The sequence below is a fragment of the Psittacula echo genome (assembly GCF_963264785.1).
Source record: "Psittacula echo genome assembly, chromosome: 27".
In the NCBI taxonomy this organism is placed as follows: domain Eukaryota; kingdom Metazoa; phylum Chordata; class Aves; order Psittaciformes; family Psittacidae; genus Psittacula; species Psittacula echo.
The window spans coordinates 937,549-951,227 of record NC_137762.1 but is presented as its reverse complement, the minus strand read 5'-3'; the positions used below and the strand labels follow the sequence as shown (position 1 = coordinate 951,227).

Sequence of the window (13,679 nt, the reverse complement as noted above, 5' to 3'; positions counted from 1 at the left end):
TAAAGCCGCATTGCGGTGGCCCAAGGAGCCTGGGGAGGTTCTTAGGGGTGCTGGGGGGGTCCGCAGCTTTACCACCCCCCCTACTTTTCTTTCCTTCTCTTGAACTCCAAATGTCTTAATTTGAAGAGATTAAACCCATGAACCGCAGCTCTGGGCCCTGGAATCCATTGAGGAGCTTTATTGAGAAGTGCCACCCCCATCCATGAGGCCACGAGGGGAGCAGAGCCCCGCGGGGGGCAGCCTGAGCAGCCCCCCCAATCACTGCTGGGCCAGCTTGGCTGCTTCTGCCTTGATGAGGGCGATGAGGTCCTGGTTGATGAGGAAGACGAAGCGGAGGCTGGCTATCTGGTGGGGGGACAGAAGAGAGAATGAGCATTGGGACTCCCCCCACCCAGGACCCCCCCATGGCCTTGGGGCTCACCTCCACCACGGAGTTGTTGTTGAGCTTCCACTTGCTACCGCTCAGCACAGGGCGCCCATCGACGTAGATGGGGCGCCGGCCCTCGTTGGCGATGAAGAAGTCCCCGTTGTTTTTCAGCTTAATGACACCTGAAGAGAGGGGGGGAAAGGGGTGAGAAAATGGGGGGGCACATCCCCCCCTGCCCCAGACCCCCAAAACCCACCCTGCTTGCGGGAGATCTTCCAAGCTGGCCCCTCCAGAGCCAGGTCCACATCAATCTGGTTGTCCTTGGTAGCTCTGCCCAAGGTGATCTGGGGGGCAAGGCAAAAGCGGATGTTGGGGGGAGGTCCATGGGGTGGGGGGGCTCTGTTGGAGGAGGGGGACTCACCTCCCGGGAGCGCATCAGGTACCGAACCATGCGGCCCCGCAGCACGGCCAGGGTCTGGCTGTCAAAGTCCGGGGAGCTCATCCCTAGGGGGGGCAACAACAGGAATATGGGGGGGGCACATGCGGCCAGGGGGGGCACAACCAGACTCCCCCTCCCTTACCTGTGATGCTGTCCACCAGCACTTGCCACTTGTGCAGCTCCTGCTCCAGCTGCCGGATCTCACGCTTTTGCCGCCTGTCGGCCACGGTCAACTCTGGGCCAGGGGGAGATAGGAGCTGGGCAGGGGGGCTCCTATGGGACACTCCCCATGGTTCGAGGAGGGGACCTCCCCGCACAGGGTCAGGCTGTTGGATGGAGTGGGTCAGACTCACCGTGCTCCAGCACCTCGTCCCGCACATCTCTATGGAGCAGAGGTGGGATGAGGATGAGGTCCCCTCTGTGTCCCCCCCAAAGCCTCCCCCATCCCCTTACTTCAATTTGCTGTCATCCACCATGTCCTCAGCATCCGAGAAGTTAAGCACTTGATCCCCTTTGGGCAACGGCTGCACTGGAAGGAACAGGAGAGGGGAAAATTGAGGGGTGCGAGGAGGTCTGTGGGTGTCAGGGGTGCACACAGGACCCCCCCACGCTCACCGGTCTGATCTTCCAGCAAGTAATACTGCTTCATGAGCTGCCAATGCAGCTGCAGCGCCTTGGCCGTGCGCGAGGGGTAGAACACATCCGGGTGCTTGTGCAGCAGATCCTGGAAGGTATCCAGCGAGGGCTGGCTGCCCTGGAGGGGAGCCAAAGGGGTCACATAGCACGGGGGACCTCCACTGCACCCCCCCCTCCAGCTCCCATTGCCTCTCACCGATCCCACTCTGCTGAGCAGCAGCTCCTCCGCTTTGCTGAACAGGACCTTGCTCTGGATGGCGGCGATGGCCTCGGGGTGCAGCTGCCGCATGGCCTGGCAGGCCAGCCTGGGGGGCAAGGACACTGTTATAGCCCCCACCAGCCCCCAGCTCTGCCCCCCACCCTGGCCCTGCGCTCACTTGGAGATGACGGGGTCGTAGAGCAGCGCGTACCAGCGCTCCTGCACCTCGCGCAGCGTGAAGCGGCAGCTGAACTTCACCCCCAGGTGCACGGCGCTCAGGTCGTTGGTCTGCGGGAGCCGCCGGGTGAGGGAGGGGATAGTTTGGGGGACCCCCCCCCCCCACAACCGGAGCCCCCAGCACCTGCAGCACCGCGTTGATGAGCAGGAGGTCATCGGCAGGCTTCCAGCGGCCCAGGTCCTTGGTGACGGGCACCGGCTGCTTGCTCTTCTTGAGCCGCTTGGCCAGGCCGGGGGCGGGCACCGGGCTGGGCGCGACGGGCGCCGGTACCGCCTTGGAGACCTGGAGGGGGGGGACAGCGGGGGTTGGTGCTCTGCGCGCTCCGCACCCTCCTCGGGTCCCACCGGCGCCCCCTGTGGTCCTCGCCATGCCCGCACCTTCTTCTTCTCGCTGGAGGAGGGCTCGCTGCCCGAGCAGCGCCCGGGCTCGGCGCCGCCCTTGGCGCGGCTGGGCTTGGCCAGGCTGCTCTCCACCAGCTCATCGTCGAACTTCTTCCTCTTGATGAACCTGGCCGGAAGGAGAAAGGAGAATGGAGGCGGCTCGGAGCGGCGGAGCCCGCCCCAGCCCCAGCCCCAGCCCAGCCGTACCGAGACGAGCTCCGGCGCTTGGGGACGGCGCCCGAGGCCGCGGCCGGGCCCCGCTTCAGTCCCGCCAGAGACTCCTCGTCCTCGGAGCGGCTCGTGGCGCCCGACGCCATCAGTGCAGGGGGGGGCACAGAAGTGAGGGCGGGCCCCGCCCCGGAGCTCACACCGGGAACGGGCCCGGTGCCCCCCGAGCTCACACCGAAGACGGGCCCGGTCCCAGGGCTCACAGCGGGAACGCGGCCGGGCCCGGTCTCACCATCGCCGGGAGCGGGCACCGGGAACGCGCTGCGGCCACCGCCACCTCCGCCGCCATCAATGGCGCCGCTCCGGGTACCCGCCGGAAGGTGACGTCACGTCAGTCGCGTTGAAGCCGCGCTGGGCGGTGCCATCCTCAAAGCGCGGCCGCTGCGCGCCTCAGGTCAGGGCGCCGCCATCTTGACTAAGGGCACGACGGGGTCACCTCCGTTCTGCACCGCTATTACCGGGAGGTCGAGCCGGGATCGGAGCCGGGACCGGGCCAGGAAGCGGGGCGTGGACGCGCTTCGTTGTCCCGGCACACAGAGCCCGGCCCGGCGGCGGCAGCGCAGCCACACACCGAAACGGCCGCTCCCATCATGGCGGCTCCCCCTTGCCTACACCCATCACGGCGGCTCCCACCCCTTTCGCCACACCCACCATGGCGGCTTCCCGCCCCCCTTCGCCACGCTCCTCATGGTCGACGCCGTCGTTGGTGCCCCCATGGCGGGGCCGCTCCTTTATTGGGCCGAGCAGCGCTGCGGGGCCATGGCCCCGTCCCGGTGCCGCCGCCGCCGCAGCTCCACCCCCCGGCGGGTCCCAGGTCCCGGGGTCACGCGGAGCTGGGGGTGACGCGCCCGTCGCCGCCGTCGCTCAGCGCTGCCCACTCCTTGCGCTGGATCGTTCCCGTCTTCTCCTCGCGGAACTGCGGCCGCTGCTCCCGCGGGATCTTCACCGCGTGGTGCTGCGGCAGCGCCGGCGGCAGCGCCCGCGCCCGGCGGAAGAACCCGACCTGCGGCGAGCGGCGTCAGCGCCGCCCCGGCTGCGCCCAGCCCCGCGCACCCGCACACAGACCACGTGTGCGCGCACACGATGCGCACGCGCGTGCCACAGAGCCACAACGTGCCCTGTGTCGGGGGATGGGATGGAATGGCAGGGAATGGCATGGGGTGGCGAGGTGGCATGGCATAGCATGGGGTGGCATGACACAGCTGGTATGGCATTGCTGTGGTGGCAAAACATGTCATAGCATGGCAGGAGTGGCACAGCAGCGCACAGCGTGGCACAGCACAGCATGGCACAGCACTGTGTGGCACAGCACTGCGTGGCACAGCACTGCATGGCACAACACTGCATGGCACAGCACTGTGTGGCCCTGCATGGCACAGCACTGCATGGCCCTGCATGGCACAGCACTGCATGGCCCTGCGTGGCACAGCACTGCATGGCACAACACTGCATGGCACAGCACTGTGTGGCACAGCACTGCATGGCACAACACTGCATGGCACAGCACTGCATGGCACAGCACTGTGTGGCCCAGCACTGTGTGGCCCTGCATGGCACAGCACCCGCAGGGGACCCCACACCTGGGACAGGGGCCACCTCTTGCTGCCTGACCCCATCCCCACCGCTCACCTTCCAGAGCCCAGCCACGAGCAGCGCCAGGAGGAGGACGCCGGCCAGCACCGCCAGCAGGATCACCCACCAGGGCACGCCGCCCGCCACCGCCGCGCTGGGGTCCAGGTAGATGCTGACGGGGATCTGTGGAGGGGACAGGGGTCAGCGGGACGGGAGGCGGGTACTGGGGGGGGTCCGGGTGTGGCGGGGCTGGACCTGCACCGACGCATCCCTCAGCACCAGGTTCTTGATGGAGGAGGTCACCGAGACGCTGGCGCGGACGATGAGCTCCACCGAGGTGACAGCCAGGAACTCCTGCGGGGCAGGGGGTGAGCACCGGCCCCATCCCCGTCCCCATCCCTGTCCCCATCCCCGTCCCCATCCCCATCCCTGTCCCCATCCCTGTCCCCATCCCCGTTCCACGGCTCCCACCTCCAGGAAGGTGCCGTTCCAGAGGCGACCGCGGGCGCTCAGCACGGCTGCGCGCTCAAAGCTGGGCAATGGGCAGCGGAATGGGCGGCAGCGCGCGGTGCCCTGGGCACAGTCCTGTGGAGGGGGTCAGACACCAGCAAGGGGGCACCCCATGAAAAGAGGCACCTCAGGCCAGGGTTACCCCATGAGTGGCTGAACCCCATAAGCGGGGACATGCCACAAGCAGGGGCACCCCACAAGCAGGGGTACCCCAAGAATAAGTGCACCCCATGAATAGGGGCACCCCATAACCGGGTTCCCCCCATAAGCGGTCAGGGTTCCCCCCCTCACCAATGTGACATTCCTCCTCCTCTCGGCGGGTGCCGGCACCCACCAGGCCCCTGGCGTGGGCTGCTCTGGCTGCCCCTGCGGCTCCTGCAGGAGGGGGGGATAAGGTCGGGAATGGGTTGGGAGCAGCAGGAGCCGGGCAGGCACCGGCGCGTCCCCGCGGCCACAGCCATACCAGCGCCAGGCGCAGGGGGTTGGCAGCGGGGCTGCAGGGCAGCGTCTGCCCTGGGGCCACCACCAGCTCCATGTGCAGCGGGTACAGGAGCCACTTCCCGTTGGGGAGCTCGTGGGGCCAGAGCAGCGTCAGGAAGGCTGAGCCCAGCGTCTTCAGCGACTGGCCCCGGTTGGAGACCTGGGGAGTGAGGGAGTCAACGGCGCTGCCCCGTCAGTGAGTGCAGGGCGGGCGGTGGGGCTCCCCTGGACGGGCACTCACCGTCACCTCGAAGCGCACGGCGCTGCCCACTTGGCTCTCGTGCTTCACGGCGCTCTCCCCCAGCACGGTGCCGCCAAAGAAGAGCCGCGGTGGCGCCGCCACGCTATGGGGACAAGGGAGGGGGCCAGGGCAGGGCCGGGGGTGGTTCCAGGGCCCACATCCGTGCTATGGGGACAATGGAGGGTCCCCACCTGCTCTCACCCCGTCACTGAGAGTGGCAGCTCGATGACCACGCGTGCACGAGCCACCACTGGCACCAGCCCCGGCTGCTCGCTGATGCTGTGGGGAGCAATGGGGGTTTATGGGGGGGTCATCACCCCAAATCCCCCCCCGTGATGTGCCCATGGCTACGGCTCACGTGGAGAGCACCAGCTCCACCGCCAGGTCTGTGGTCTGGAGCGTGATGCCTGAGGTGCTGAGGATGAGGAAGAACCGGACCTGGGGCCAGAGGAGGGGTGAGAGGGGCAGGATCGGAGGGGCAGGACGGGGGGAGCAGGAGTGGGGTCTCAGGGGGGGCTGCACCCACCTCGGCCCCTCGCCGCAGGGGGTTCCCCAGCTCACATTCCACGCGGGAGCCGTTCTGGTTGGCGAGACAGAGCACCGGCTTCTCCTGGGGATAGAGAGCTGAGCCCCTCCGCCCCCCATAGCGACCCTCCCAGCACCCCATAGCGACCCCCCCCACGGCACCCCCATGCGCACCGCGGGGCGCCCCTCATCGTGGCGCAGGGCAGAGTAGGGCAGCTCAGGGGGGAAGGAGGCGCTGAGCAGCGCCTCGTGCGCGTCGTCCCCATCCCGCTGCGGCTCTGCCGGCTCCGAGGGCTCGTTGGTGACGTGGATCTCCAGGGCCACGTCCTTCTGGTCGCTGATGGCGAGGATGGCGGCGCCATCGTCCCCCCTGCAGCAGTGCCACCGTGAGACCCCCCTGGGGTGTCCCCGGCGCCCCATGGGGTGAGCACCCACCGTGTCCCCCCCTCACCGCGGCAGTGGCAGGAACTCAGCGTCCCCGAGGCGGGCGCAGAACTGGAAGTGGAGCTGGAGGTTGCTCTGGCAGATCTTGTCGTCCCCGCAGCCCTGCTTCAGGAAGTGAACCTGGGGACATGGGGGCACAGGGATGCTCCAGGCAATGGGACCCACGGAGCAGGGACAGGGATGCTCCAGGCAATGGGACCCACGGAGCAGGGACAGGGATGCTCCAGGCAATGGGACCCACGGAGCAGGGACAGGGATGCTCCAGGCAATGGGACCCACGGAGCGGGAAGGATGGATGTGGCCCATGCCCACCTCAGTGCGGTGGCTGTTGGGCTGCTGTGGGCTTAGCACAGGTGACAGTGGTGGCAGGACTGAGCCCCGGCGGCGCCGCACTGAATCCTGGCGCTGCCACATGGCCCCATCTCCACGGATGCCATAAGCCAGGGTCATGGTGATGGGGCGCAGCTTGTCACGGATGTTGTCCTGCGGGAATGAGGGTGAAGGCAGCCGTGGAGGGACAGGATAGGGTGGGGTTGGCATGGGAATATGGATGGGAACATTGGAAACAAAGATGAGGTTTATAGTTGGACTCAACAGTCTTAAAGGTAATTTCCAACCGAAATGATTCTATGAAGATGGAGGTGGGGATAGGGATGATGATGGAATAGGGATGCAAATGGGATGGAGACGGGGATGTGGAACAGGGATGGGGATGCAGATGAGGATGGGGATGCGGAAGGGGATGAGCTGAGCCCCACCTGGAGCTGAAAGGTGGCGGTGATGCAGACCCGCGCCTGCTGCCGCGGCAGCTCCACGGTGCCGGAGAACTGGTGCTCGGGGTCCGAGCTGCGCCGGCTCAGGAAGGCGCCGCGGGGAGCGTGACCGAGGCGCCGCCGCTCCGCGTCCGCGTCCAGGACGTACTGCAGCGCTGCGGGCACAGGGACGGCCGCAGTGCCAGGCGGGTCCTGCTCCTGCCTGGGGACGGCGGCGGGCACAGGGGCTGGTCCCCCCGGCGCTCACCGAGGCGGGGGCCGAAGCTGCCGGGACTGGCTGTGTAGCTGAAGCAGGCGCCGACGTCCACGCTGGGGGGGCAGCGAGTGAGCCGGGGGCCACGGAGGGGGTACAGAGGGGTAAGGGGGGGGATCGGGGGCACCCACCAGACGCCCTCCTGGTGCCGGCAGTTGCTCTGCTCCAGGTCGATGTTGGGGGGGTCCAGGGTCACATTGCGGGAGACGTGGACGACGGGGCGGGCTCTGCCGGGGAGAAACGGTGCGGTCAGGATGGGACCCCCCCTCGGGCACCCCAAGCCCTGCACCGGGATCCCCCCGGGCCAGGGAAGGCTTGTGTGGGGGTTAAGGGGAGCCCAGGATGGAGGATGAGGTGATGGGGGATGCTCAGGGATGTGGTGCTCTGAACAGGGGTCTCAGGGAGGGGGGTTTCGGGATGGGACACCCTTGAGGGGGCACCGACCTGTACAGCACCACCGTGTCTGAGAGGGACCCCACAAGCAGGTCGGGGTAGAGATTCCCATCCACGTCCAGCCCCCCTGAGAGCGAGTACCCGAACGTCGTCACCCCCACGGCCTCCCCATCCAGCACCTGCGACAGGGCCCGTGGTGATACTGGGGGGGCAAACGATGAGCAATGCCTCCCCCCGGGCCAGCACCCCACACACACACCTGCGCCGGTGTGACAACGATGCCCAGGCTGCTGCCGTGGTAGATGTAGACTTTGCCGGCGCCGTCGAAGGGGGCTCCCACGGCCAGGTCTGGGAGGGGCAAGGGCAGGAAATGGGACGAGGTGTGGGGGGGACACCCCTCTATGGGATGCGCCCCTCGGCAGGGCCCGGCCAGGTCCGCACCCTCGAAGCCGTCGTGGTTGAGGTCCCCGGCGGCGCTGAGGGCGATGCCGAACATGGAGCCGCGGGTGCCATCGAGGCGCAGGGGGGTGGCGGCGTCCCAGCGCCCCGCGGGGTTGATGTAGACGTAGGCGGCGCCCCCGATCTCCTTCTGGCGCTCGAAGAAGTGGGGGGCCCCCACCACCAGGTCCAGCCACCTGCGGGGCCAGCGGCTCTGTCACCATTGGGGGTGCTGAGGGGCCGAGTGCGGGTCCGAGGTCCCCCCCTCACCCGTCGCTGTTGAGGTCCAGCACGGCCACGCTGTGCCCGAAGGCGGAGCTGAGCTGCTGCCCCGGCACCACGGCCTCGGGCACCAGCCGGTTGGCGCTGTCGCGGCGCAGGATGACGACGGCTCCGGTGTGGTTGGCGCGGGGGGCGCCGGTGACGAAGCTCAGCTCCCGCCGCCGCGTCAGCCCCGCGCCCGACGCCACCGAGAACCCTGCGGGGGGGAACGGACACGGTGTCGGTGCCGGCCCCTGCCCCCCCCCCCCCCCGCCACCGCTGCCGCCTCCTGCCCTGGGGTCCGTTGGGTGGGAATGGGGGGGCTCTGCCCGTGCCTCAGTTTCCCTTCTCTGTGCTGGGGGGGGCAGGACCCCAATTGCCAGGAGGGAAGATTTTGGGTGACAGGATGGAATATTTGGGGCTGGATCCATGTGTCAGCCCCGGGAGAGCAGCAGACACCCCACCCCCCCCAGTGTGAGGCTGGAAGCCTCTGCCCCACATGCAGCAGTTGCCGTGCTCGGCCCCCCCACAGAGCCCCCCACGTCCCCCCCACTGGCTCTGTGCACCCTCCCCATGCAGAGACACCTGGGGGGGGGGCATGCGGGAGATGGTGGGTGCTGGAGGGGGGGAATCACACCAGGCTCTGACACCCCCCCAGCCTGGTGGGGCCCCACCAGCCCTGGCACCACAATAGACACAGAACAGGAACACGGGACCCCTGTGGGACACACAGTGGGGGGGGAGCATGCAGGGGGGCAGCCACACGTGTGCATGACTGAGCATGCCAGGGGTGTGCAAAAGGGGACACACACAAACATGCGGGGGGGGTGCTGGATGTGAGCGTGCATGAGGAGGGGCTCGGTGCACGTGTGTGGGTGCATGGGGACATGTGTGTGTAGGGACATGTCTATATGTATGCATGGGGGGGACACGTGCATGGAGACACATGCAGGTAGACATGGCTGTATGGAGATACATGCACAGAAACATGTCTTAGTGTGTATGGGGACACACATCTGTATGGGACACATCTGTACGGTGCCATGTGTGAGCCCACGAGTGCTGCCAGCCCCGCCGACGGCTCCACTCCTCTCCCTTCCACAGACACGGGGACACACGGGGGGGACACACTCCGGAGCACACGGGCTCGGGGGGGGGGGGGGCACACGGGCGTTACGAACCCACGTAGCTATTGTGGGGCAGGTCCGCGGCCGCGCCGGGCACGGTCTCGCCGGGCGCCGCGCTCCTGTAGACCACTTGGTCGGGCTCGGAGCCGCCGACGCCGGTCGCGAAGAGCAGCCCTGCACGGGCCGCGGGGACACGCGGTCACCGGGGCCGGGGTGGGCGGCGGCGGGGCCGGGCCGGGGCCGGGGGGGGCGGTCCCCGGTGCCGCGCCCGCGCCCCACCCGTCCCTACCCAGGTAACTGTTGGCGGGCACAGGGATGAGCGTGGGGTCCTGCTCCTTCTCGCCCCCCGCCTCGTAGGGGCCGTCGTCAAAGCGCAGCGGGTCCGGGGGGCTCTGGGGCAGCAGCTCCACGCGCAGGGTCCCTGCGAGCCCAACGCGGGGGGGCAGCACCAGGGGACCCCCCTTCTGTGCGTGCCAGGGGGCAGCGGGCACAGCCCCCCCGGACAGAGGCACACACAGCTCACACACGTGCACACTCGTGTGGCATGCACACGTACACGTGTGCTTGCACCCAGCTGTAGCACACACACACCCACGTGTGCTCACACGGAGGATGCACACACTTGCACACACACACGTGCTCACATCCACAGCATGTGTGCAGCCACATGCTCATACACACACGTGTTCACACCCAGCATGAACACACATGTGCTCATGCCCATGGCATGCATTCAATGTGCTCACACCTGTAGCGTGTTCACACACACGCATGCTCACATCCACATGTACTCACACTTGTGTTCACACACACATGTTCACACTCACCCCCAGCTAACCCTCCCCTACACACATCCCCCCGCCCAGGCCACGCTCCCCCCTGCTCCCCCCCACGTTCTCCCCACTCTCACCCTTCCAGTTGTAGGTGCCAGGCGCTCCCAGCAGCAGGTAGAGGCGGTCAGGGCTGAAGGCCGCGGCCAGGCCCTGCTGGCAGGACCCGAACTGCTCGTGGCCCTGCGGCCGCCCGCGGCAGAAGCTCCAGTCACCGCCCTCAGGCTCATCCCGCAGGTCCTGGCCCAGCACAAAGCAGCGGCCGAGCACGTCCCGTGTCTCCAGCGGCTGCCGCACGCGGTGCCGTGCCTCGTACCGGTGCGCGCAGGTCTGCAGGGGGACAGGGGCATCAGTGGGGACAGGGGGGGTCAATGGCATCAGTGGGGCTTGGGGAGGGTCTCACCACTCACCACGATCTTGCCGCCGGCGCCCTGGCTCGACACGCTCACCCCCAGCCACTGGTTCTCTTTGCTCTCCCGCTCCAGGTCCACTGGTAGGGACGGGCAGCGTCAGCCCCACACCGACCCCACTGTGGAGTTGCGGGGCAAAGGAGGGGGCATCCACTCACCTCCATCATCAATGGGCACCCGCCAGCAGTCGGAGGGCTCCAGGGTCAGGGGGCAGGCAAAGAGCCCCCCAGTGCGGTTGGCACCTTGGCTGGGCAGTGCTGGTGCCTGCGGGGCCCCCACCAGCAGCCTGGGACGGGGGGAACCCCATCAGTGGGAGTGTGTGTGTGGGTCTCTATCAGTGTATGTGTATGGGGGGCCTGGGACATCACTCTGTGTGTGCGTATGGGGCACCATGTCTCCTGCAGCTGTCCCAGTGCCCCCGCACTGATTTCATGCCGTGCCGGTGCCCAGCCAGTGCCAAACCCTCCCGCAGCAGCTGCAGCCCCCATTGCCCAGCCTCAGTGCACGTGTGGGTGACGCAGCCCCAAACCCTGCCATTCCCTGTCCTTTGGTGCCATAGGTTGGGAACTCCAAGGGCTGGGGCTCGCTGCAGCTGCGCCGGAGGCTCAGCAGTGGCCATGGCGGCCTCGGTGGCCCCCCCAGCCCCACACCCTCACCGGGGGGGGGCAGACAGTGGCCTTGGGCCCGGGGCCGGTAAAAATAACCTGGAATTCACTCAAAATAACCCGGCCGCAACATGCCCAAACATGGAGGGAGCTGGCGGGGCCGTGGCACCACCGCGCTGGGCACCGGTGCCAGCGCTGCCGGTGCCAGCCCCAGTGGGACGCCGGCACCGGGGTCTATGGGAGCCGGGGTGAGGGGTCCCGGCGCCGCCGGTGCCCGCGCTGGCACGCGGTGTGGGCGTTCGGCAGCTCAGTGGCACGGTGGAGGCGGCGGCACCGCCCGGGGGGAGCCCAGCCCCAGCCTGGGGGGGTTCCCTGTGCTCGATGCTTTGGGCCCCCCAAATCTCCCCCCAAAACCCCCCCGGTGCCCGTCCCCGTCCCCTCGGGGGTGAATCTCAGTGTCCCAAAATCCACGTGGGGCAGGAGCCGGTTCCCTCTCCGGTGAGCAGAGGGGACGCGGATCCGATGGGAAGGGACACGGACCCCAATGGGGGGGCACGGACCCGAAGGAGGAGGACACGGACCCCAATGAAGGGCAGGACACAGACCCCAGTGAGGGGGGACACGGGGCAGACGGGACCCGCGCTGTCCCCAGCCCCGTTCCGAGTGTCCGGTCTCCCCGCACTCACCAACCCGCGGGTTCGGGGCTCAGCTGCCGGTGCAGCGCCACGGCGAAGCCGAAGAAGCTGCCGCTGGCACCGTCCTTGAGCACGGCGCTGCCCGTGTCCAGGTTGAAGGCGGCGGTGGGCAGCAGCCACAGCCAGAGCGCCCAGAGCCGGGCAGCGCCCACCATGGCCCCGGCAGCACCGGGAGCGCCGGCCCCGCCCGCTGCGCTCCCACCGCTCCGGCCCCGGCAGGAGTCCGGGGATACCGGGAACAACGGCCCGGCCCCCCCCCCGCCCCTGCCCCGCCCGCGGGGCTGCGGTCACCGGTGGCACCGCGCAGGGCAGAGGCGGCAGCGGGCACCGAATCCCCGCGCACCCCGCATGGAGCTGACACCCCCGATCGCAGCGCACTGTGCCCGTCCTGCCCCGGGACCCTGCGCAGGGTCGGGGTCCCTCGGGAGCGGCTCGGGGGGGGGCAAGGGGGGTCTCGTCACATTTCCCAGCTCCCGGTTATTTTTATCCGCTCTCCCGGAGCCTTCGGCCTTGTGAACGCTCCAGGAATGGGAATTTATCCCGAGCCAAGCGGGTCCGTGCCTCCCCCAGCTTCCCCCCCCCTTGTTCCTCCTCCCCAGATATCTTCCCAACATTCCCGCCGTGGGAAAGAGCTGATCCCTGCTTGGGATGGGACCAGACCCGCTCCCTGGGAGGGGGGTGTTCATTGGGATGAGTGGGGCAAGGAGTTGGGAATGGAAGGGAGCACGAGGGGTTTTTGGGAGTCAGAGCCCCCGCCGAGAACACCCGGTTGGGAGCATTCCCAGAGCAATGAGGAGATCCCACAGGATATGCTGCAGAATCCTCACAAGGTTCAATGCGGGAGCTTGGAACAGGGAGTGAGGATGAACCTCCCGGTGCACCCCCATCCATGGAGGGGATGATGGACACTGGAGCCGTGCATAGAGCAGATCCCATCATTCCTCTCGGGACACACAAAGATGCATCCCGCCGCCCCAGGGAAGCTCATCCTGCGAACCCTCACCCCCCCGCCCAGGAGCCTCATTCCACTGCAGGGAAAGACAGGAATGTCGGGAGTGGCGCTGGCCGTTATCCCGGCAAATCCAAAACCCCTTCTGCAGGGAGCAGCTGCCCCCAAACCCTGCACAGGTTGGGAATGGCAGGATCCGCTCCTTCGCCGTTCCCGAGGCTGGGAAAGGCACCGGTGTCTGTGTTACCAGACAGGGAACACATGGGGCTATTTTTACCCATTCACTGCTTTATCTTTGGCTCAAGCTCACGGATCCCTCCCACTGGGACAAGGAACTGAATCCATAGGGAGAATCCAGCACATTCCCTCCACTCCCAGCCAAGGGGATAAGGAGGTCTTCCTCCTCCTCCTCCTGCTGCAGCATCCTGAGGCTGGTGAGCTCTGAGACCCTGGAATGCTGCCAGCTCTCCTTCGGGAATGCCGCAGCCTCGCTCCACTGCCAGGAGCTCTTTGTCCAGCCCCATCCCATTAGCTGCTGGCACAAAAATCCCAGTTCCTGGCACTGGGCCGCATTGTCCGTGTGGGCATTCCAGAGTAGCACCAGCAGCTCTGGCTGGGAAGGAAAAGTGGGATTATCTGAGGCCCCTATAGAGCCCTGTATACCCCCCCAGACCCCCTATAGAGCC

General features: G+C 67.5%; 2 protein-coding genes across 3 annotated transcripts; both read right to left on the bottom strand.

The window, feature by feature from the left end:
* Positions 1 to 159: 159 nt before the first annotated feature.
* On the bottom strand, positions 160 to 3,093 carry MCRS1 (microspherule protein 1). 2 transcript variants are annotated; one of them, XM_080635478.1, is made up of 13 exons: positions 2,467 to 3,089; positions 2,257 to 2,386; positions 2,003 to 2,161; positions 1,820 to 1,929; positions 1,639 to 1,747; positions 1,422 to 1,560; positions 1,260 to 1,335; positions 1,160 to 1,188; positions 949 to 1,041; positions 789 to 871; positions 624 to 711; positions 422 to 549; positions 160 to 345 (listed from the first exon to the last, which is right to left on the bottom strand). In XM_080635478.1, exons 1-13 carry the CDS (start codon positions 2,574 to 2,576, stop codon positions 259 to 261), a joined length of 1,341 nt encoding a protein of 446 aa, XP_080491604.1. In that variant the 5' UTR covers positions 2,577 to 3,089; the 3' UTR covers positions 160 to 258. The 2 variants fall into 2 exon arrangements, with proteins under 2 accessions (XP_080491604.1, XP_080491603.1); XM_080635477.1 differs by having other exon boundaries at positions 1,422 to 1,747; positions 2,467 to 3,093.
* Positions 3,094 to 3,280: 187 nt separating this feature from the next.
* ITGA7 (integrin subunit alpha 7) lies at positions 3,281 to 12,199 on the bottom strand (the record flags this gene model as incomplete). The annotated part of the gene is made up of 25 exons (XM_080635332.1): positions 3,281 to 3,490; positions 4,117 to 4,242; positions 4,315 to 4,413; positions 4,531 to 4,644; positions 4,861 to 4,944; positions 5,033 to 5,209; positions 5,291 to 5,393; positions 5,492 to 5,569; positions 5,649 to 5,728; positions 5,817 to 5,900; positions 5,990 to 6,185; positions 6,267 to 6,379; positions 6,572 to 6,742; positions 7,018 to 7,187; positions 7,280 to 7,341; positions 7,417 to 7,512; positions 7,730 to 7,857; positions 7,938 to 8,026; positions 8,120 to 8,313; positions 8,387 to 8,594; positions 9,794 to 9,925; positions 10,415 to 10,664; positions 10,745 to 10,824; positions 10,903 to 11,030; positions 12,036 to 12,199. The coding sequence occupies 25 exons, from the start codon at positions 12,197 to 12,199 to the stop codon at positions 3,311 to 3,313; spliced, it is 3,306 nt and encodes a 1,101-aa protein (XP_080491458.1). The 3' UTR covers positions 3,281 to 3,310.
* Positions 12,200 to 13,679: the final 1,480 nt, after the last annotated feature.